General features: G+C 44.4%; 1 protein-coding gene across 7 annotated transcripts in view; it reads left to right on the forward strand.

Moving 5' to 3' along the window:
- Positions 1-24157, forward strand: part of PTPRT (protein tyrosine phosphatase receptor type T) — a 1124172-nt gene that overhangs the window by 287685 nt on the left and 812330 nt on the right. For all 7 annotated transcript variants that reach the window (XM_032141872.2, XM_032141870.2, XM_058432870.1 and 4 more), the window contains exon 2: positions 13552-13677. In XM_032141872.2, coding sequence (XP_031997763.1) covers positions 13552-13677 — 126 coding nt within the window. The remainder of the gene's footprint in view (positions 1-13551; positions 13678-24157) is intronic.

Raw genomic sequence — 24157 nt, forward strand, 5'->3', positions numbered from 1 at the left:
AAGGGGTAAAGAGATGACAGGCCTTGGGCATTCATACCGGGGACAAGCCAGGCATCCATGTTTTGCTAGGAGTCTCTGCCTGCTCACCATCAGGGATCACTCGAGATAGCACCTGAAGACAGCTGATTATAACTTATTACTGAGGAAGGGGCCTCACACACACCTGACTGAATGGGAAGGTCCTGGGTTTAGCCCCCCTGGCTCTGTGAATATGACTTATCTTGAGCCAAGCTGGGCTTTGAGATGGACCAATCTCAGAATTTTCTTCTACCACCTGCTAGCTCTGTGACTCTCAGAATGTGACCTGACCCCCACTTTGATGGATTTACAGGGCAATTTGCCTGTTCCAATGCTTTGCAGAATATCTCTGGCCATTTCCTAGCTGTGATATTTGGGTGATGTTATTTAACTGTCCGTTTCATCTTGCATAAAGTGTGGATGGTGACAGTACCTAACTCATGGGGCTCTTTTGAGGATTAAATGAGGTAATCCATGGAAATGGATTAGCACGGTGCATAGCACATAGTTCCCAGTACATGCAAGCTGCTATCATTATTGTTCCCATTTTAAAGATGAGGAAGTGGAGGCTCAGAAATTTTCTTCTGACTCATCCAAGGTCACAAAGAAAGTGCCATAACCAAGCCGTGCATCATCCTCTGATACCAAGTCTTGTACTTCTGACACTTCATCATATTCTACTTCATTCATTCATTCATGAGCATTTAAAGAGTTTCTCTCAAGCTCTCAAGAGTTAAAGTACTGGGCTCTTTGATGAGTCTAGTGAATAAAATGGACACACACTTCCTGCCCTGGTAGACTTAGGCTGGTAGTGGGAAGACAGAAAATAAGTAAATGAGTAAATAAACAATTTTAGAATGTAACTAAAGGGTTTGAGAAACAGCCTCATCAAGCATAAACAAGGTGATATGATAGAGAATGATTGGAGAAGGGAGGAAGCTGTTTTGCATTTGATTTTTGATGTGGAAGATGCCCAGAGACAGCCACATCACGTGCTAGGGCAACAGTGTTCCATGGGGGAACAGCAAGTGCAAAGACCCTGAGACCATGAAGAGCTTGGCTTGGGCTTCTGCAGGCTTCAGACGCTGACACAGCTGCCAGGAACCAGTTTAAGCCTGTCCTTCTGTGTCGAGAAAACCTTTCCTCACCTTTTCCCGACTGATCTGAAGTTTCTCTGAGATAGGGGATGACCCATGGCCATCTGTTTCTTTCGCTGCTCCCTCAAAATAAAAATGAAAAAGATAGCACTGTTGTGTGAGAAAAGATGAAAGATGCTATTCTGGCATCTGAGTGGGCAGAGCTCTGGCCTGGGGCCCCCTTTCTTTGTAGCCTTGCCCTTTTTATGCCTGTTTGTCCACCTGTAAAATTAGCAGCTGGGCCAGACCGTCCCTTCTCTCTTTAAATTTGATAGAGCATCGGAATCCCTGCATCTGCTCCCATGCTGTTTTTGGGAAAGAAGACTCACTGGGTTGGGTGGGACCACTTTTCAGGCTGGTTGGACTCTCCAGCTGGCCTCCAACTTGAAGCATCTTCACTCGTTTCAACTGAAGGTGACTGTTGTCTCCCCCATTCTCTCAGCCCCTCCTTGGCAGGTTGAGGCTGGCACTGACCCAACAGAGGGCCTCCTTCTTTCATCGCACTTTCTCCTTAGTCACAGTGCATCTCACAGTGTCTGCTCACAAACTGGTGCCTGGGAAGGCTGGGGCCCGTGAGAAGACAGAATCTGCTTGCCATATCCCATGATGTTCTTTTTTTTATAATGTACAAATGCACCAGACAGAGGCCCATAGCAGACCAGGTAGAGAAGATTGTCTGAACAGAGGCTCTTATTTTCAGGGAACTCCTGGTACTTTTTGTGTCCCAGCAAATGTAGCTAGGTACCATGAAGGGAGGACATAATTGTAGTCCCATAGGATGTCAGAAGTCAAAGGATTCTTAGAAGGTGGGGGACAGTGCCTATAATCCCAGTGCTTTGGAAGGCCCAGGAGGGAGGATCACTTAGGGCCAGCAGTTTGAGACCAGCCTGAGCACATAGGAAGAACCCATCTCTACAAAAAATTAAAAAATTAGCCAAGTTTGGTGGTACATGCCTGTAGTCCTAGCTACTTGGGAGGCTGGGACAGGAGGATTGCTTGAGCCCAGGAGTTCCAAGCTTCAAGTGAGCTATGATTATGACACTGCACTCCAGCATGGGTGACAGAGCAAGACCCTGTCTCTTAACAACAGCAACAAAAAGGTTCTTGGAGAGGGTTCAACTTACTGCTTCTGTCACACGTGGAGAAATGCTGGCCCTAGAGTCTACATGACTTATTCAAAGTCACACAGTAGTGAGGGGGTGACAGAAGCTGGGATTTCCCATGCAGACCAATAGCGTAACACAATCAGCCCTGATGATCCATAAGGGATATGATGGGCAGACTCAGATACAGTTTCTTCAAAACATTTTGTTTGTTTGGTGAGATTATGCCAGCTGATCACTTGTAATATATCTGCCTTTTCCATTTCTAATTTATAGATTGGGATTAAATATTAATTTAACACACACTTGGCACTGACTATGTGCCAGGTACTATTCCAAGTCTTTACAAATATTAAATTACCCAATCCTCATAACAGCCTTAAGAGTTAGGCACTATTATTGTCCTAGTTTTACAGATGGAGAAATGAAGCACATAGAAGTTACATAAGTTGGCCAAGGTCATATAACTAAATAAAAAAAAAAAAGTAGCAGAGCTTAGATGCTGGCTCTGGAGTTCATAGCTTTAACTACTACCTTGTTCTGTGTCTCCCTGGGCAAAGAACATCATCCACCACCCAAGGTGGGCATTTCTGGGGCTGCTTAACCTCATTGAACTCTTTAGTTAATATGTGAGAAAACTGGAGACCCAAAAGGGCATGAAGGCATCAGATTAGGTTCTAGGGCACCGCCATTTCTGTTACCCCTGGGCTTTTCCCACTGTACTGTGCTGCCTTGGAAGTCGAAACATGTTTCTGATCTAGAAGACACCCAGCAGCAAGTTCATTATTCTCCCTTGAAGTTCCTTGGCTAACTTCCACCTTTGTTGTTTTCATCCCTGGATTTAATATAATGGGCCACATTAACCTGAGTTGCTGCACAAAGTCTCGTAGAAAAAGAACCAAATGAACAGATCAGACACCGTTTTCTTGGTCCTTGGGGAATGCTCAAGCCATCAGAGAGACATCATCTTATTTATAATAAATTCACTGTTCAAAGAGCTTTAAAACATTTTTTTATATTAGGAGTATTGTTTGTATCTGTTGAGTCCATGAGTGTTTGACATTGGATGACTTTATAAAACATTCTACTAATTGGATTTGTTAAAGCAAATAAATCAAACACTAATTGGAACGTGCCCTGCCATTATTTTTGCTTACTGAATTAGATATAATGGTGTGAAGGCCTTCTTATCATATTTGTGCACTTATTTAAACACCCCCCCCGGCACACACTTCTCCAAATTCAATTAGATATTCAGAAAAGGAATTCAATTTATGGAAGGCTGGTTTACATTCATTCTGGGGGCAAGAATCGGCTACCCATGATAGGCTGCTCACGATTAATAAGCCCCACTTAGATATTACCCCGCCTTCAAAGCATTTGTTGGCATGAGGGTGGAATCTCTATGATTTGGGGATTGAGGTATTTTATCTTTGGAATATGTGTCCACAGAGCAGGATTGGCTTCAAGGGCACTGAGTCACACAGGCCCTGGAACTCAGAAGAGAAGAGCCCATGCTTGGTTTAATGCTCTGCTGTCACCATCTTGATTTCTATTTTTTTTTTTTTCTGAGATGGAATTTCGCTCATGTTGCTTAGATTGGAGTGCAATGGCATGATCTCGGCTCACCACAACCTCTGCCTCCCAGGTTCAAGTGATTCTCCTGTGTCAGCCTCCTGAGTAGATGGGATTATAGGCATGCACCACCATGCCTGGCTAATTTTGTATTTTTAGTAGAGATGGGGTTTCACCATGTTGGCCAGGCTGGTCTCAAACTCCAAGCTCAGGAGATCCGCCCTCCTAGGCCTCCCAAAGTGCTGGGATTATAGGTGTGAGCCATCGCGCCTGGCACCATCTTGATTTCTTAATTTTGAACAAGAGACTCTGCATTTTAGTTTTGCATGGGGCGCTCCAAATTTTGTAGGTGGACCTATCTTGGAGGTCGCCTTGGTTGTCAGACCTTCTGGCCAAGAAACAAGCCCATGATTGGAGTCTTGGCTCAGTCCCTGATCTGACGCTGAGTGCATCATTCACTCCTGCCTCAGTTTCCTTATCTGTAAAGTGGGAGTACCACTCCTTACCAATGAAGAACACAAGCTTGTAGTGTAGATGAAGTGTTTAATTAAATCTAAAGAGTTAGTGTTCTTTACTTAATCCCTTATCCATAGGGCTAGGAGACAATGGGAGACATGTCCCTCCCTCCAGTTCCCAGAGACAGGAAGAAACATTCTGCAACTGAGTCTTTGGAGGAGAGGGTCAGTAGCACATGGCATACATTGAAATGGCAATACACGGGACTGTATTAAAATTCAGTGACTGCTAAAATTGGGAATTTTTATGTCATTAAAGAGAAGTCAGCCAGCTATAGCCTACCAGCCAAATCTGAGTGTTCACTGGTTTTTATATAGCCCACAAGTAAAGAATGGCTTTTACATTTTTAAATGGTTAGAAATCAAAAGAAGAGTACTATTTTGGGACATGTGAAAATCATATGAAATGCAACATGAAGTGCTAATAAATAAAGTCATTAGAACACAATCATGCCCATTCTTTTTGTATTGTTTCTGTACAACAATAACATTGTTGAGTACTAGTGACAGGGAACATGTGGCCCCCTGTGATGGGTGGGATTCTAAGACAGCCCCCAAGATTCCTGGCCTCTGGGGTACGCATCCTGAGTACTTCCCACTCCTTGCGTGGACCGTGCATGTGATGGATTTCACTGTCTTGATTAGCTTATCTTAGTGAATGACAAAGGTGAAGGAATTTTGCAGATGTCTCCCCATGTGACTGTGTTTGGAGATAAGGCCTATAAGAAGGTTAAATGAGGTTATATGCATGAGGCCTTAGTTCCACTGGGCTGGGAAGATGCACCAGAGTACATGGGCACCAAGGAAAGGCCGTGTGAGGACACTGTGAGAAGGCGGCCATCTGCCAGCCAGGAAGCAAGCCCTCACCTGACCCTGCCCAACTTTGGTCTGAGATTCCTGGCCTCTAGAACTGTGTGAAAATAAATGTCTATTGTTTAAGTCACACAGTTGGTTGCATTTTGTTATAGCAGCGCTAGCAGGCTAATACAACCCGCAAAGCTGAAAGTATTTACTATCTAGCCCTTTATAAAAAAAGTTTAACAACCCCCAAGTTAAAAAATAACTGCTTTGACCAATTATTCTTTTGTGCCCTGTAACCTTTATTCGTGCTACATCTTGAATCTGTCTGAACAGCTCACAAGTGTGAGCTCTTCACATACCAGCAATTACTATGTGAGGCCCACACCACCCCCTGTTCCCCACATGTGCCTGCCTTCCTGACTTTAAGCCACCTACTCCATTTCTTCTCCTCCCTGTAACACTATGGCCTCCGTTATGAAGTGAAGGGGCAGAGCCTACCCCCTATGCCTGGTCCTCCAGAAGTGCAGATTGGCATCCTGGGCCTGGGCAGTGAATGGGGGCAGAAGGCATGCAGACTGGCTGAATGCCATTTTACAGGGATTGGGGAAGAACCGTGCAGCCACTTATTTTCCTCAACTGGTTCCTTTCGAGGTCAAGGTTACCTTTTCAGTTCCTCACCATGGCAACCTAGTATAATGAGTAGGTGCATAGACTGAGCTAGTCTGGGTTCAAAGCCACGCTTTGCCACCTGTTATTTGTGTGATCTTGGGATAGTTTTTTTTTTTTTTTTTTTTGACCTTTCTATGCCTTAGTTTCTTTGTCTATAAAATTGGGGCTAATGATCATATCCATCTCATGGGGTGATTGTGATAATTGCATGAGTTACTACTGGTGAACACTGAGAACAGTGCTGGGCACTGAACATGGTTATCTTGACTGTCTCTCAGATCTCGTTGGGATCTGTGTCTGCTCAGCAGCTTTCTGTCCCCATCTCTTTGACCTTGCATTGTGATTACTTGGTCCTTGCAAACTCTTATCAAGCTCTGCTCACAGTTTACTCCTTAGCAGTCTCAGCTGTCATTCTGGTCCTCTGGCAAATACTCTCATTTCTCCTTGAATGACTTCTCCACCTGTCCGTGGTCTCACCTTACTCTTCTCCATTTCCTGGTGACCTTATGGTGCTTCCTTAGATCAACCTTGGACTTCCCTTCTTTCTCGGGATTCAGAATCTCCATCTGTTTTGGCCCTTCATGTGATCAGAGCAAATGTTCTTAAAGGGTCCAGCCGACTTCTGAGCTCTTCGCTCCTACTCCCCTGCAAGGCCTCCCCTGGGTTCACCGTGGCCCCCAGGAGAAGCCCGATGACAGTGGATGAGAGCTTTCTCTGTGGGCCCCAGCCCGCCTCCTCTACGTGAGTGGAGGTCCTTTTTAATATATTCAGGCATTCACTGAACAATAAAGTACAAGCACATACTATGGGACAGACTCTGAGGAAAGAGACCCTTGTGGCATGTCCCTGTTGCTATGGAGCTGTAGTTGGAGGGACACAGTCCTGTGGTCTCAGTCCCTTCCCCCACCCCAGGGTCCCCAGTGCTGACGTCTCCCCCAAGAATCATGAGAATGTATGTGGAGTGAGCTACTAGGACTTTCAGCACCAACTATGGATCAGGGAGGGGGTGTTTCTGTGTATCCTCATCCATGGCAGATCACCTTAATCTCCGGCCATGTTCATCAAAATGATGAGCTCTACCAAAAGTAGTGCCTACCATGGAGGGCAAGTAAAGGCAATTTTCCACCTTTTTTAGGTTTAGCCCAGTTTTCTTTTCTTTTTTTTTTTTACTTAGCTCCACTGCTGGATATTAAAAGAACATCTTTCTATTCTGGAAGCATCAGGGTGAGACAGATTCTGTGAACACACAGAGTGTTCAAAAGAATGCTGGGTTGGAGCAGTGGAAAGTACCCAGGCTTTGGTACCATCCAGTCTAGGGCTCACATCTTGGCTCTGTTCCTTCATGTGGGTGAGTTTGATACATCATCTATAAAATGGTACAATTGAAATGGCAGGGCTTGTGGTGAGGGTTAGATACTGTAGGTAAAGCCTCCATACATTCAACTGTCAATAAAAGGAGGTGTTGCTATTAGTACTGCTCTATGTGATGTCATTGTTTTTCCCTCGCTGGGTAAGTTCCTTAGGAGCTCTGATGACAAGTTTTCATTTATACAAAGAAGAAAGCAATACTTCTCTCTTAGAGCAAGTGTTGGCAAACTGTAGCCCCTGGGCAAATCTAGGCTGTCACCTCTTATAAATAAAGTTTTATTGGAACACAGCCACACTCATTTATTTACATATTTTTGCACTGCAATGGTAGAACTGAGTAGTTGTGACAGAGGCTGTGTGACTACAAAGCTGAAAATATTTACTGTTTAGTCTTTTATGGAAAATGTTTGCTGACCCCTGTCTTAGAGAGTGGTGGTGTTTAAGTCACCTACATCTACATTAATATATATACAGATATACACATACACCTATGTAGTTTAAATACAGTGCCTGGCACACAGTGGGAGCCCAACAAATCTTTTAGTTCCTCTACAAAACTTAATTCTGCTCAAGAATACACAGGATCATATCTAAAAATGCAGAGGAAGACACATTTATATTTTTATTGAATTCTATTCCTCTCTCATTTTCAAAAGAAGAGCTCATGTTTTTTAAAAAAATTCTGATTGACACTATAAACTTTATTTATGCTTTAATGTATCCTAAAGTATGTATCCTGCACTATTTTTACTTCCCTTACAGATGCTGATATGCTATACATTACCAAACCCAAATGGATTTTCAAAATCCAATTTCCTTGCTACAGTTTTCCATTTCTCTGTTGACTTTTTATGTCTGATTCAAATCAGAGCATCTGCGGCCATTGCCACATTTTGACCTCAGCCTGCCCAGGGAATAGCTCCTTTGGGCAGGTGCTGGGTCCTTGGCCAGTGGCTGCACTTCCCTGTCCTCCCCCAATTATGTGGATCTTCACCAAACCTCAGCTGAGCCCAGCTCCTGGGGTGGGGGTAGATTTTTTGGGTTTCCTTCCTCCCAAAAATGATTGTGATGAGGTTGAGATCCTTAAATGATGTCACCTGCTCTTCAAACCTGAATGAGGTTAGCATCTAAATGAGTGTCTTTGGGGACTGTATTAGTCCGTTTTCACACTGCTGATAAAGACGTAGCCAAGACTGGGCAATTTATAAAGAAACAAGTTTAGTGGACTCACACTTCCACGTGGCTGGGGAGGCAGCACAATCATGGTGGAAGGTGAAAGGCACATCTTACATGGTGGCAGACAAGAAAGAATGAGAGCCAAGCGAAAGGGGAAGCCCCTTATAAAATCATCAGATCTTGCGAGACTTATTCACTACCAGGAGAACAGTATGGGGGAAGCCACCCCTATGATTCAATTATCTCCCACCAGGTCCCTCCCACAACACGTGGGAATTATGGGAGCTACAGTTCAGGATGAGATTTGAGTGGGGACACAGCCAAACTACATCAGGGATTCTCTGGAACCATAAATCTCCCCTAAGTAGTCTGCCATAAACACCTGCAGCAACGTCTGGGGCCTGTTTTGGGTGTGTCAGGTGTTATGGCCACTAGGAATTGCGCCAAGACAGATAGATGTTATTGGGTTTAAATGTTTTCTGTTCTCAGTCCAGGGGAAGCTTGGCTTTAATTTCTTCTCCTCCTCTTGGTGGCTCTCAGTGGCATGGCACCCTAGCCAGTACTTGTGCTGACTGCATGGGTCTGTATCTCTGTGGTTCCTGAGAGTTCTCGTTCTTTCTGAATCTCTGGATTTCTTAAATGTTACAAGTGGAAGGTTCATTGCAATCATCTTGTTCAGCCCGTTGCCTTGCACAGCAGAAAATCAAGGCTCAGAAACAGGGAAGGGATGTGAGCCCAACAGGTTGTACCCAGATGTCAGTGTCAGTTGCTATTGGGTTATATAGTCTTGAGTTCACAGCCACTCTGTTTCTCAATGTGGGAGACAAAAAACTCAGAAAGGTTGCCTAAAAATACATATTAGGTATATTTTCTCCCGTGAATAGTTCTTGAAGCTTACCTTTGAGTCAAGTCAGACCAATAGGGAGCGGGTATCCAGACTGCATTGCATTGGGCCCCAATGAGCTTTTACTGAATTGGGTGTTTAGGTGATGCTATCAATTTATATTGAGAATGATGATGAGAAACAGTCTCATGAAATTGGCCATTCACCCCCTTGTGCGGATGTTGTTTCATTATGGGATATGGGGTTTCTGTTATGAGTATTCCTGCCGAGAAGTTCTTGTCTGATCAAAGCACCTGAAATGGTTGTCATTTCCCTGAGCAATTTGGCTTTTATTATATAAACACAGAGTGTCCAGTACCTTACCAGGTTTTGCTTTTTTTCTATTGGGTGTCAGAAGCTCAGAGCTATATATGTAACCCCCTTTTAGTAGAGGAACACGTGGAAAATCGCAGCATAGATTTGTGGCTCCCTCCTTCTGCCCTGCTTTTCTTTCTTTTCCTGTCCTCAATTTGATTTTTGTCATCATGCAGTATTTCCTGCTTCTATGTTTAACCTGCTGCTTTGGTTGGACCAGTGACCAGTTAGGCAGCATTCCTTGAAATTCCCTGCTTTGCTGGGAGCCCAAGGGCTCCATGGAAAAATCATGAACTGTGTGTATTGCTGGGATTCAGATGTGTATGAGTGATAAAAGTGCAGAACAGGAGCCTGTTTCTAGAAACTCTTCTGTAGGAGGGACATTAAGTTCCCCATTTTCTGTCCTGAATGCATATGTCATCCCATAAGTGATGACAAATTCTGGCAGAGTGGAATAGAATTGACAGTGGGTCCTGAATATTCTGAAGAAATAGTGGCTCAAGATAGAGTGCAAAGCTGCTTTTAAATTCACTATAAGTGAGCTCTTCTGCAGAGGCAAAGAGAGGACTGTGGTTTGGGGTCACTAGGGTCTGAGGCCTGCTGCTGTGGAACCCTAGTTTCAAAGAGCAGACTGTAAGAAGGGAAAAGCATTTGCTTACCTGCTGCAGATTGAAGTGACCAACAGAGCTCAGCAGAGGGGAGAAGCAAGGTGGTTCAGTGAGTGCCTGTGAAGAGGAGGTACATCCCTAGTCCTTAGAGGGCCAGGACCTGTCAGCAGTCAGCTCAGTATCAGCTGAGCAGTCTACCTATAGTTAAGCAGAGGCAGGGAGGTGAGGGGTGGGCAATGGATCCAAAGGACTAGGGGCAATTATTAATGTGACCTTGCCTGGGATCTGTAACCTGGGATGCCCAGAGGTATAGCTGAGCCCTCTTAAATCTTATCTAGAAGAAGGAAGAGAATTTGTTAATTAAACCATCAACTAAAATAATACCTTGGTTTTTTTTTTTTTTAGCACTAACACATACCTAAGAAAGCATATTTTCCATTGCATCTTCAGTGTATATTTGCATGCTTACCTTTCACTCTATTCTGCAAACTTTGTGAGGGTAAGGATCATATCTATCAATTCTATGCCATGTCCAGAGCCCATTAAAAAAACTTGTTGAATGTTTGTAGAATAAGTGAAGGAGTGGATTTGAATGGAGAGGCCCAACCACCTTGGAAGTTCTTTATCTGCCTGGCCCCTCTCATTACCTTGTAAGTGAAAGACCTTGTCCTTGGTTTGGGGGAATAATTCTCTCTCTGGCCTGTTAGAATGGGCATGGGCTCTACAGCTATGTTGCCATGGATTTAATATTGGCTCCAACACTTTCCTTCCATTTTTGCCTGAGCAGGTCATTTATCCCCTCAGTGCATGAATTCCCTTCGATTTAAAGTTGAGATACAATGTACCTCATGCCTCATGTGGTTTGTGAGGATTATGTGAATGCTAATGAGATAGTCTATGTAATCAGTGTCGAATATGTTGCCTGACACAGAGCAATGCTTGGGAGAGTATGCTGCTTCTTTCTTTCTTCAGATCACTGTGTTGAGGTATGACACACTTCATATATTAGTCAGGTTGTACAAAGCTCTACGGTGCTAACAGTTAAACCCTAAGATCTCAGTGGCATATGACAAGAAAAGTTTATATTTTGTTCCTGAAAAGTTGAATGCTGATATTCCTGGTCAGGCGACTCTCTGGGTGGCTTTCCTCTACAGCGTGGAGATACTCAGTGGGGTGCTGTCTTAATCCATTTTGGCTGCTATGACAAAATGCCTTAAACTGAGTTATTTAAAAAATAGAAATTTATTGCTCATAATTCTGAGGGCTGGCAAGTTCAAGATCAAGGTGATAGCAGATTTGGTACTTGGTAAAGGTCCATTCCTTATAGATGGCACCTTCTCTGAGTCCTCACATGGCAGAAGGGGTGAATGATCTGCCTAGGGCATCTTTTATAAGGGCATGATCTCATTTCTGAGAACAGAGCCCTCACAATCCTTTGGAAGCATCTCCCAAAGGCTCCACCTAACACTATTACATTGGGGATTAGGCTTCAACATATGAATTTAAGGGGAACACGCACATTTGGACCATAGTAGTTGCTGAAGGCCAGCTCTTCTGGGTGTCCATATCCAACGAGAAAGGAAAGTGGAGAAAGCTTTTCTATCACAGGTTTTCTTCCATGGTGTTTGGACTGTATTCTGTATCAATCTGTCAACAGGATGTCCACCACCACTATCCAGAGGAAATCTCAGGTCTGGGGTGCAGAGAAAGAATTTGGTTCTTTGCAGCTGATGGAGACAATAGTGTGATGTTAATGAGCCTATGGGCCAGGCTAGTGTGGGATGAATTGAATAAAGCCGTGTTTGGTTATTTTCTTAGTCAATTTAGGCTGCCATAACAAAATACCGTGACTGAGTGGCTTATAAACAACAGAAATTGATTTCTCACAGTCCTGGGGACCAAGGAGTATAAGATCGAGACATTGGCAGATTCAGCATCTGGTAACGGCCCAGCTCCTGCTTCTTTGATGGCACCTTCTCCTTGTGTCCTCACATGGTGGAAGGGGCAAGATAGCTCTCTGGGGTCTCTTTATAAGAGCACTAGTCCCACTCCCAGTCCCAGTCATGTGGAGTCTACCCTCATGTCCTAATCACCTCCCAAAGGCCATGTGTCCTAATACTATGACTTTGGGGGTTGAAACTTCAGCATGAATTTTGCAGGCATTCAGACATTTAATCTATAGCAGACATTGGTTTTCTGTGGGGTGGGAAACCTATGAGCGTTTAGAGGAGGAGGATGGTGATGTGATGCACCCTCTGAACATTAAGGAGACAAGAAAGGGACATTGGAAAAGATGGACTGGAGTGTGAAACAGGTCTGGGAGACCAGCCAGGAGGCTGCTGTAGAACTCAGTCCCAGTTCTGCCTCCCTGCATTTGTGTACCCTGCAGGCTCAACTCAGAATGCCATTCCTCCTGCCCTCTGCCCATGGAGATGCTCCCATCCTTCAAAGCCCTGTTTACTTCTCCTCCATTTCTTCTGCTTTCTCCTCCAGAATATAATGGGCTCCTATTTCTCTGGACAGACCAGTGTTTCCTAGTTGGAGCCTCCACTGTACACCCCACATCTCTCTCAACGTCACCTTGATGGGACTTACAGCCCAGAGCATATGCTCAGTGAATCCTTGTCAACAGCAAATGAACATAACTTATTGTCAAATGGTGGATGGCTTGACCTTTAAAGTTAAAGGGAGAAGCTTTAAACATGATCAACATTGACTTTATTATCTTCCAGGTGCATGATTGTCTAATTTCTTACCAATTCGATTCTCACTGCGTGAAAAATGATTTTTCAGACTGCTTTTTACAAACAGGTGGGCATTGAGAAAGTATTCTGTGGCAGTTACTTTTCACATGTTATTCCATTTAATCCTCATGGTATTTCTGTAAGGTTGGACATTCCCTCCATATCATAGGTGAGGAAACGGAGACGCTCAGGTATGAAGCATCTGGCCTGAGCTCACACAGCCTTGTGAAGGTGATGGCTGTCTAGTTTTGCCAGACTCGGAAGTGAGTGCTCCTTCCGCTGCCTCACAGCATCTCTCCGTGCTGCACAAAGCAATTACAGAGGCATGCCCTGGCATTCATTTTTACTACTTAGAATGAGACGCTGCTGTTTACTTTCTCAGGAAGGAAGATTAAAATCAATGTAACTAGCCTTATTAACTTTTTTGAATACGGGGGCCTGCAGATGCCAGTGCCTTTCCTGAGAGCACCAAAGCAAATATAAAAATCCAATTTGCTCGTCTTTTTTTTTATATATATAAAAAGAAAATCTTCTCCAGAGTTTAAAATTCAAAGCTGTAAATGAAGAGCCGACAAGACAGAGGTAACGAACCAAGCCTCAGACACTGGAATGTATTTACCCATGTCTCTTTTATCTGCAGGTGGCTGTTCCTTTGATGAGCACTACAGCAACTGTGGTTATAGTGTGGCTCTAGGGACCAATGGGTTCACCTGGGAGCAGATTAACACATGGGAGAAACCAATGCTGGACCAGGCAGTGCCCACAGGTATGTGATCCATCATGTTTGGGGCTGTAATGGGGATGGCTAGTTTTTACCGTGAATCATGGGGGTAAGAACTTACTTACACATTGAGCCCTCTGAGACGGCAATCGATAACTCTGTAGGTAGTGAGTTCCCCACACTCAGAGGTAGTCAAACCAAGGCTGAATGAATTCTTTTTTATTTATTTATTTATTTATTTTTATTATTATACTTTAGGTTTTAGGGTACGTGTGCACAATGTGCAGGTTTGTTACATATGTATCCATGTGCCATGTTGGTTTGCTGTACCCATTAACTCGTCATTTAGCATTAGGTATATCTCCTAATGCTGTCCCTCCCCCCCCCCCCACCCCACAACAGTCCCCAGAGTGTGATGTTCCCCTTCCTGTGTCCATGAGTTCTCATTGTTCAGTTCCCACCTATGAGTGAGAACATGCGGTGTTTGATTTTTTGTCCTTGCGATAGTTTACTGAGAATGATGTTTTCCAGTTTCATCCATGTCCCTACAAAGGACATGAACTCATCATTTTTTATGGCTGCATAGTATTCCATGGTGTATATGTACCACATTTTCTTAATCCAGTCTATCGTTGTTGGACATTTGGGTTGGTTCCAAGTCTTTGCTATTGTGAATAGTGCCGCAATACACATACGTGTGCATGTGTCTTTATAGCAGCATGATTTATAGTCCTTTGGGTATATACCCAGTAATGGGATGGCTGGGTCAAATGGTATTTCTAGTTCTAGATCCCTGAGGAATCGCCACACTGACTTCCACAATGGTTGAACTAGTTTACAGTCCCACCAATAGTGTAAAAGCGTTCCTATTTCTCCACATCCTCTCCAGCACCTGTTGTTTGCTGACTTTTTAATGATGGCCATTCTAACTGGTGTGAGGTGGTACCTCATTGTGGTTTTGATTTGCATTTCTCTGATGGCCAGTGATGATGAGCATTTTTTCATGTGTTTTTTGGCTGCATAAATTTCTTCTTTGGAGAAGTGTCTGTTCATGTCCTTTGCTCACTTTTTGATGGGGTTGTTTGTTTTTTTCTTGTAAATTTGTTTGAGTTCATTGTAGATTCTGTATATTAGCCCTTTGTCAGATGAGTAGGTTGTGAAAATTTTCTCCCATTTTGTAGAATTTTTTAGGATTTGGTACTAGTCACATGTCACCTGGATTCAGCATTTCTTTTAGCTTCGAGATTCTAAGCTTTAGCCACAAGTAGATATCACTGGGTTTTGCTTGGGAGCCTGATGATAGGGGCATGTCAGGGAAAGAAAGAGCTTCTGAAGAATTTAAGGTCACTCCTTTTCTTCCAGGCCACATGGACATAGGTTGTATATATTTAGGGAAACTTCAACTCAGACTATTATAAGGTTATATTAATTATATTATTATATTATTGTTATGTATTATCATATTATTGTCTATTATTATGTGTTGTATTATTTAGATATATTTAGGGAGACTTCTACAGTCAGATTATTATAAGGTTATATATTATATTATACATTATATACATTACATAATATATATATTATATAATTTATATATATAGGGATACTTCCACAGATTTTTATAAGGTCATATTATTATATAATATTATTATATATTATTATATTATTATTATATATTGTATTATAAGGTAAACACCCTGACATTCTAAATACCAACCTTTTATCCTTAACCAGCGGCGCTGAAGGCCTAGTGTGAATTCTTGATGGATACCTGCATGGGGCAGGCCTGTGAGGTACACCTGATATGTTTCAGGGGAAGTACCTGAAGGAGGTCTACTCAGAGAGAACACTTAGACTCTAAATGTGGGGTATAGCTGCGTCAGGTGCATCTTGAAGAGGCTTACCTGGTGATAGAAGCCAGGAAGAGTTGTGACTCTGAGAAAGTGAAGCTCACTTTTCTGAATAATCACATATCCCTGCTACAGTTGTAAAGACAATTGCTTGTTGGAGAAGGGAGGCCATTTTCTACAGTTTCTCCTTGACCAAAGGCTCCCTCGCTTTAACCCACACCTGTCTTGGTTTTCACCAATCCCCCAGGTGCTCTTTCTCAGTCTCCCCTGTCAGCGCACTCTGGCCATGGAGTATTAAGAGTTCTTTAGGCTTACTGGGTGTTCTTTCCGTGGCTGGCCTCAACCACTCCCATGGCCTCAGATACTGCCTCTGTGCTGGTGATTCTGACATTTATGCCTCCAGCCTAGATGTCTCAGGAATTTTACACCTACACAACCCACTGCCCAACTGCCATGTCATCTTGGCTGCCTCTGGAGAACCGGGTTTTCCAGGATGCTACTAAACTGGGAGCAAAGAAGATGCTCAGAGATGCCCAGGGAGGGTGAGGGTGTGGCCTTGTTCACTTTGAGTCTGGCTCCAAAGCAGGAGGCACTGGATGGTTATGGATAGCTCCTATTAAGGGCATTAATTGTATAAATTTCTCACAAGTGTTGATACAAGGCTTAGGTGTAATAAAGTTGGGCTGTGGTACAGAATTGAGCATTTCAGATCTGGTGGGACCTTACTTTGAATGAGCAAAGTCATCAACAGGTGTGCATGCCTATTAGTAAGGCAGTGTGGAACAACCTCTGTCTGTTGCTCAATCATGCTGACTTTATCAAAAGTACTGCCTGGTTTACATGATAGAATCACCCATCCCATTAGGGACCCCAAGAATCCAAGACACCTCTGCTTAAACATAGCACATCTGCTCTACTCTTCATGGCCCTCCTTGATAGTGGCCCAATAAATCTGGATCTTATAGTGTGTATACGTGTGTGTATGCATGTGTGTGTGTGTATGGGGATGTATGGGTGTGGTGTGTGTGCATGCCTGTGTACTGGTGTGTGTGTGTGTGTGTGTGTGTGTGTGTATGTATGGGGGTGTATTGGTGTATCTGTGTATGCATGTCTGTGGGTGTGTGTGTGTATGTGTATGGGGGTGTATGTGTGTGTGCGTATTGGGGTGTAAGGGGGTGTGTGTGTATGGGTGTGCGTTTATGGAGGGTGTATGTGCATGTGTATGGGTGTGTGTGAGTGTATGGGGGTGTATGGGTGTGTGTGGGGGTGTTTAGGTGCATTGTATGTGCATGCCTGTGTATTGGGGGCGTGTGTGTATGGGGGTATATTGGCATATGTGTGTATGCATGCCTATGGGTGTGTGTGTATGTGGGGTGTATGTGCATATGGGGGTGTAAGGGGTGTGTGTATGGGTGTGTGTGCATGTGTATGCGGGTGTGGGTGTGGATGTGTATGGGTGTGTGTATGGGAATGTATAGGGGTGTGTGTATGGGGGTGTATGTGTGTATGGAGGGTGTGTATGCATGTGTATGGGAGCATATGAGTGTGTGTATGTATGCATGTGTATGGGGATCTGTGTGTATGGAGGGGTATGTGTGTGTGTGGGGGGTGTATGGGAGGTGTGTATGCGTGTGTGTGTGTTTGTATGGGTGTGTGTATATGGCAGTGTGTGCATATGCATGTGTGTGGGTGTGTGTGTGTTCACATATGCTCTTTCTGCTCATCTTTAGTCCACTTAAAGCCCTGTAGCATGTTGTAGGCTCTCCAAGCTCAACATCTCCAAAACTGAACTCTTGATTTACCAATTCCCCCTTCCCTGTCTACTCACTTTCCACTGTTCCTCATCTCCAGAAAGCTCACTTCACCCTACTGGTACTGATTCAGAAACTGGGGGTCCATGTTTCTCTTTTTTCTCTGTCTTACCCACTTTTCCAATCAATCACTTTTTACTTCCGAAGTATATCTTGGGTCTGCCCAAGCCTCTCCATCTCTGCTACCACTGCCCTGGTGAACACAACCATTGTCTGTTTCCTGGGTAAGTGGAAAACTTTCTAACAGGCTCCTTGACTTAACTCTTTTGACTTTAATCCATTCTCCAAACAGATGTCAAAGAGATTATTCTAGAATATAAGCATGTTCATGTTACTTCTTTTCTTCCTTGTCTCTACCCAGCTTCTGTCTTAAGGCTTTCTGAGGCTTCTCATTGCTCCAGGAAAGACCAAAGCCCTGTTGTGGCCTCCAAAGCTCTGAGGGCTGATCCTCCCTAAACCTCCAAATCATCATCATGGTCTACATCCCACTCTGCTCACTTTACACTGGCTTCTGCCAATTGCCAGAATGTTCTGACTCTCTCCTGCCTCAGAAACTCACATGAGATTGGCATCCTCCACGGAGCCTTTCCCCTACCCACTGTCTTGTGTGTCCTTTTCATATCTCAGTCTGGGTCAGCATTCTTTGTAATGGTTCCCATTGCACCTTGCACTTGTCCTTAGTAACACGTATCACAGCAGGTGTTATTCATCCAGTGCATGTTTTACTCCCAGATGAGAAGTTCCATGTGAATGGGGACCATGAGAATCTTGTTCACAACTTTATCTTCAGTGCCTAATGCAGGACATCAGACATCCTATGTACTAAATTAGCAATTTGTTGGATGGATGTGTGGATGGGCAAATAGTCTTTATTAGGTGTTTTTATTAATACAGGAATGAATGAAAAAAAGATTAAAGGCCTTTGGCTGCTTTACTAGCTGATCACGTATTTTCCTCTTTGCTACTATCCTTCCCATTTTATGGATCAGTAAACCAAGTTCTGAGAAGCTGAGTAAAAGTGTGTCTTTTTACTCATGCTACTCTCTCTCCCAAAAGACACGGCTTTTGCTTCTAATATTAATTTTCTCAGCCCCTCGTTACGGCAGGATGTCATTTCATAAATATTGGATCATGCTAATACAATCTTTGGGCTTTTCTAAATAGAGGCATTTGATAATGATCACTGAAATTATTCTGTCATGATGCGCCTGTGGATTTCAGCGGCTCTGTGTGCCGCTTAGGCAGAGAGGCATGAAAGTGAATTTGGGTTAGGCGAAACTGTTTGTTCTTCTTACAGGCAAAGCTGAAATCTTGCTTTTCTTTCTGTAAAGCCAGCAGTTCTCTTCATCTTGGAAGTCAAGTTTGAGTCTGTTTATTTAGATGTTTCACAGCTTTTTGCCCATCCCCTCTGTGTGACGAGCTCCGTGCTATACTTGGTCTGGGTAACTCAGTCCATGTCATTTTGGGACTTAATCCTGCTGATGGCCTCCCCTGGCACGTAGGATGAAATCTGAAATCCTTGTCATGGCCTATAAGATCCTGCATGATCCAGTGCCTTCTTTGGGCCCGTTTTCTTCTCCTCTCTCATACCTGGTGTGTTTTAGTTCCTCAGATGTGTCAGATTCTTTCTTGGCACAGGTCCTTTGCACATACTTTTCCTTGTTCCTTCTCACCAGAATTTGTTTTCTCAATTCTTCACTTTGTTGATTTCTCTTTCGTTCTTTGGTTCTCTCTTTCTCTCTCTCTCTCTCTCTTTTTTTTTTTTTTTTTTTGAGACAGAGTGTCGCTCTGTTGCCCAGGCTGGAGTGCTGTGGCATTATCTCAGCTCACTGCAGCCTCCACCTCCCAGGTTCGAGTGATTCTCAAGCCTCAGACTCCCAAGTAGCTGAGACTACAGGCGCATGTCACCACGCCTGGCTAATTTTTGTATTTTTAGTAGAGATGGAGTTTTGCCATGTTGACCAGGCTGGTCTCGAGCTTCTGACCTCAGGTGATCCTCCCGCCTTGGCCTCCCAAAGTGCTGGGATTACAGGCATGAGCCACCGCATCTGGCGCTTTGCTGATTTCTTCATGTCTCAGCTCACAGGACTCCTCAAGGCGATCTTCCCTTATCCGTCTGTCTAAAGATGGACTTCCTCCTTATTCTCACTTGTGACATCCTGTTCTCTGTTTTCAAAATCCTTATCATAGACATGTTTGCAGGTCAGTGTATTCCAATCTTACACAACAGCTGAGTGATCCCAGGGTCTCAATTCCCAGTTTCCACATCTTTATCTTGGGGACCAATGTGAGAGTTAAATGGAGGATGTCTGCATGAGTGTCAACTGTCTGCCCGGAGTAGGGGTTAGTCATTGTTGGTTTTTCTAAATGTTTTCTCGTTCTTGCAATCTCTGGGGCTGGAAGTCCAAGTCCATCTGAGACCTTGCCCCCACTTCTAGCTCACTGATGCTGCTTTACAAAGGCGAGCTGCTCAGCAGGTGTTCTGCTGTGGGTCCTGACAGGCCAGAGACGCTTTTCAAGTCCAGGATGCATTGCTGCATTGAGGGCTTAGACATTTCCTCCAGCCCAGCTCTGTGAATTGAATGTTACACACAACCACTGTTATTTGCCATTGAAAGTAATGGCAAAGACTGCAACTACTTTTGCATCAACCTAAATATATACTTTTCCTCATCTCTCTCCATGCGAGAAGCTCTTGCACTAGCATTCCAGGCTTCAGACCTGGTTTCGCCACCTTGTCTTTACTGAGGCTGTCACAGAGGAGCAGGGGTTAGTACACTCACTCACAAACCCTCTCTCTAGCTGTCTATCCTGCCTATGGAACTAACTGCAGCTACCACCGGTTCCTAGCCCTGCCTTCCCCATCCGTGGCATGGGTTTCCACAAGTCATCCCTGAGGTACAGCCCTGAATTACAGCCCAGGGCCCAGCAGGAGGGTATCCTGGGGGCTGAAGGAAGATGTGAGTGCTGGAGGTATCCTTTGGAAAGGGCTGAAGCCAGAGGTAGTGGGGCTTGGGTGACTTGCTTCTATATCCTTTGAATACTTGTAGGACATTCTTTTAAGCATGAGGTATGGATTAGGGTTGAATCTCAGGTTGCAAAATCAGGTACATAAGAAATACTCACTTATTTCTCTTCTTTACATAATCCTGAATCTGACCTTCAGTCCCCAGGGAGCTGAGACTACATTTTAGGCACTATGGGAGCTCCCTCTTCCCTAGGGTTCTATGAGTTTCCTGGGGTTTAAGCAGACTGTTGTGATTTTCTCTGGGAAGCCCGCTGCTGCATTCCCTTTAGGTCTAGTGATTCTGCTGCTGCTTTCTTAGGCTAGGAGCCATTGTCACAGCCCAGCCAGCCCAGGTGCACCACCTACCAACGCCCCCCGGGCCTGCCTCTCCTCAGGTACTGCCATGGAGCAGTGTGGCACCAGCAGATCCATACCTCCCACCTTCGTAAAATGGGAGAACCTCTCTCCTCACCATCTTAGCCTTCAAAAGCACACCTTTGGCCCAGTCCTTCCAGACCCCAGCATTCTCTCTCAAGTAAGTTTAGAGTTAGAAAAAACAAAGGAGGAAGGAAGGAAGCCTTGATTTCAAGCAGCTTCTTCTATTTTTCCTACACACATTTCTAGAGCAGAAAAATACAAAAAGCTTAGTGAGTTTCCTGATTGGAAGGAGCAGGAGTTGGGTGAACACACACACACAGGTGACACACATGCACACGTGTGCGCGCGCGCGCACACACACACATTTTACCCAACTAGCATGTCATGGAAGCAGCACCGTCTCCAGGGTGGTCCTGGCCTGTTCCTTCACACCATGGGGCCTTTGCCTGTGGGTTCCTGCCTTGCTGTAACTGCTGATGTTTCTAAAGGGAGGGTTGAGGTCTGTTTGGGTTGAATGGTGTCTCTAAAAAGATAAGTTGACATACTAACCCCTGATATCTGTAAATGTCACACTTACTTGAAAATAAGTATTTATAGAAATGATCAACTTAGGATGAGGTCATGCTGGTCATATTTGGTTCTAACCGGATACGACTGGTAGAGGCAAAGATACATACACACTTAGGGAAGGAGGCCATGTGGAGATGGCAGTGGAGATTGGGGCAATGCGGCCATAAGGCAAGGAATGCTGAGGATTGTCAACAGACACCAGAAGTCAGGCAAGGCAAGGACGGCTTCTTCCCTAGGGCCTTAGAAGACAACGCGGCCCTGCCAACACCCTGATTTTGGACTTCTAGGTTCCAGAACTGTGAGACAATAGGTTTCTTTTGTCTTAAGCCACCTAGCTCGTGGTAGTTTTTAATAGCAGTTCTAGGAAACTAAAACCAGGTCAATTACACATCAGTACCCCGACCCCATGACCTACCCAGGTTACCTTTTCCACACGAGCACTGTAAGTATTGGAAGCCTTGCTTTCTTCTGTTTTTTTGTTTTTTTTTTTTTGAGACGGAGTCTCACTCGGTCGCCCGGGCTGGAGTGCTGTAGCACGATCTCAGCTCACTGCAAGCTCCGCCTCCCAGGTTCATGCCATTATCCTGCCTCAGCCTCTTGAGTAGCTGGGACTACAGGCATCCGCCACCAGGCCCAGCTAATTTTTTTGTATTTTTAGTAGAGACGGGGTTTCACCACATTAGCCAGGATGGTCTCAATCTCCTGACCTCATGATCTGCCCGCCTCGGCTTCCCAAAGTGCTGGGATTACAGGCATGAGCCACTGCGCCTGGCCAGCTTTGCTTTCTCCTAAGGGAGCTGGCATTTACTACTTGTCCACTCTAACTAAGAAGTGGGTTAGGCATCATCCTGTACAACATTTCATCTAATGTCCCACCATTCCCTGAGTTCAGAGATACTGTCGCTTGTTTTTGAGAAAACAGAGTCCCAGAGAAGTGAAGCAACTGGTCCAAGGTCATGTGAGTTTTATGTGGCTGAGGAATCAGGCTTGATGTCTAGGCTAGAGAAATATACATTACAGATGTGATACTGGCATCAACTAAGCATCTTTACAAATGTTTTCTACTTGCAGTCATGATTTATGATGGCAAAAACAATGTGTATTTATTGTTGAGAAAATGCACAGTAGGGATAGCTATAAAGAATGAAATGAGGCCGGGCGCGGTGGCTCACGCTTGTAATCCCAGCACTTTGGGAGGCCGAGGCGGGCGGATCACGAGGTCAGGAGATCGAGACCATGGTGAAACCCCGTCTCTACTAAAAATACAAAAAATTAGCCGGGCGTGGTGGCGGGCGCCTGTAGTCCCAGCTACTCGGAGAGGCTGAGGCAGGAGAATGGCGTGAACCCGGGAGGCGGAGCTTGCAGTGAGCTGAGATTGTGCCACTGCACTCCAGCCTGGGCGACAGAGCGAGACTCTGTCTCAAAAAAAAAAAAAAAAAAGAATGAAATGAAAGTCATATGTTCACACAAACTTGCGGAAATATCTATTTTGCTATTTAATGCTTTTTTTCTTTAGCATTTTCCCATGCCATTAAATGTTCCATAAAACCATGTTTTCTAAAGGTTTCATAGTTTCCCATTGCAATGACTGTTCCACAATTTATTTCATCACCCCGTATTGTTGCGTATTTAAGTCCTTTCCAATTACTCCTGAATCATGTTGCGGTGAGTATTCTTGTACATACATCTCTGTGCTCATCTCCAGTAGAAGTTAACAAATTTGTTTTCATATGTATATATTTCTGTATTCCCTTATGTACCCAAAACAGAATGGTTGTGTATTATCTTTGACATCTGGAGAAGGAATATCATCCACATGGCAAACATGTAGTCCTGGACATTTGCCCATGACTTGATGGTTGGGAAAATGCTTTGCAAATTCCGAAGCACTAAACACAAGCCAGGCACTGGTGATGGTCCCCTGATTGCACCTTGTTCTAGCTCTTAGCTTAGGTACTCCCTGGGCTTTAGCAAGAATAGTGTTGGAAATATTGTCAAATAGAATGGTCCAAGCACTGGTCAGTCCAGGTGGACGCTAGCTGTAAAAAGCTGTGTGGGCTCCCTCATGTTTGTTGGATGAACTGCAAGCCTGTTCACGGGCCATAAACAGAGCTAGCTTTGGTTCTTGTAGGCAGGGACAACATTGTATTTATATTTGTAACCGCAGTGCTGGGGTTTAGTAGGTAGTGGCAAATGTTTGTTAGATGAATTGCTCTTATTAATAATTGAACTTTCTCATGACGCGACCCCAGCATGTATCTCCAGCCTCAGTGCCCCCTCCTGCCCTTTTCTCTTTCATTTCCCCTTCTGTGTAATCACACGAGAGCAGCCTTTGTGTTATTGTTTTGGGAGTCCAGTCTCCAACCCTGTTTCCTGATTTGGGGTATCTCTCATTGTGTTGAGTCTCAGTGGATTGTGTAGCTCACTGAGAGGTGAAGGCGCCAGCTGCTCATCATTTCCTGGCAGCCTGGGTGTGGCTGAATAGGTAACCTGGATGCACCACGTGGACCCTGCTGCCCAGGACTTTTCATCTAGGAAGGATGGGCCAGCAGCCAGAGGCTGGAGAATTGGGGTGTACAGTAAGTAGTAGGGGTGGTGTCTGGCCATGGTGTTTATGCTATGAGGTTGCTGGACTTCTTGCTTGTTGATCTCCCTGAACTCCCTTTTTTTTTCTGCTTATTTTTCAGGCCTGATCCTTCAGCTTTCTGTTCATTATGAGCTTCTCAATATTCTTCCAGAAACTTTGAATTTTTTAAAAGATAGTCATAGTTGATATCGCTTATTTCAACCACAAACCCTGCAGGTCACACTGTCGTGCCTTTGTACTTGCTGATCCCCAAGACTAGAGCACAGCTCCACTTTCCCTTCCTCCTAAATCAAACCCTGGCACAAATGTCACCTACTCCAGC

Source organism: Hylobates moloch, unplaced genomic scaffold, assembly GCF_009828535.3.
Source record: "Hylobates moloch isolate HMO894 unplaced genomic scaffold, HMol_V3 SCAFFOLD_21, whole genome shotgun sequence".
Classification (NCBI taxonomy): domain Eukaryota; kingdom Metazoa; phylum Chordata; class Mammalia; order Primates; family Hylobatidae; genus Hylobates; species Hylobates moloch.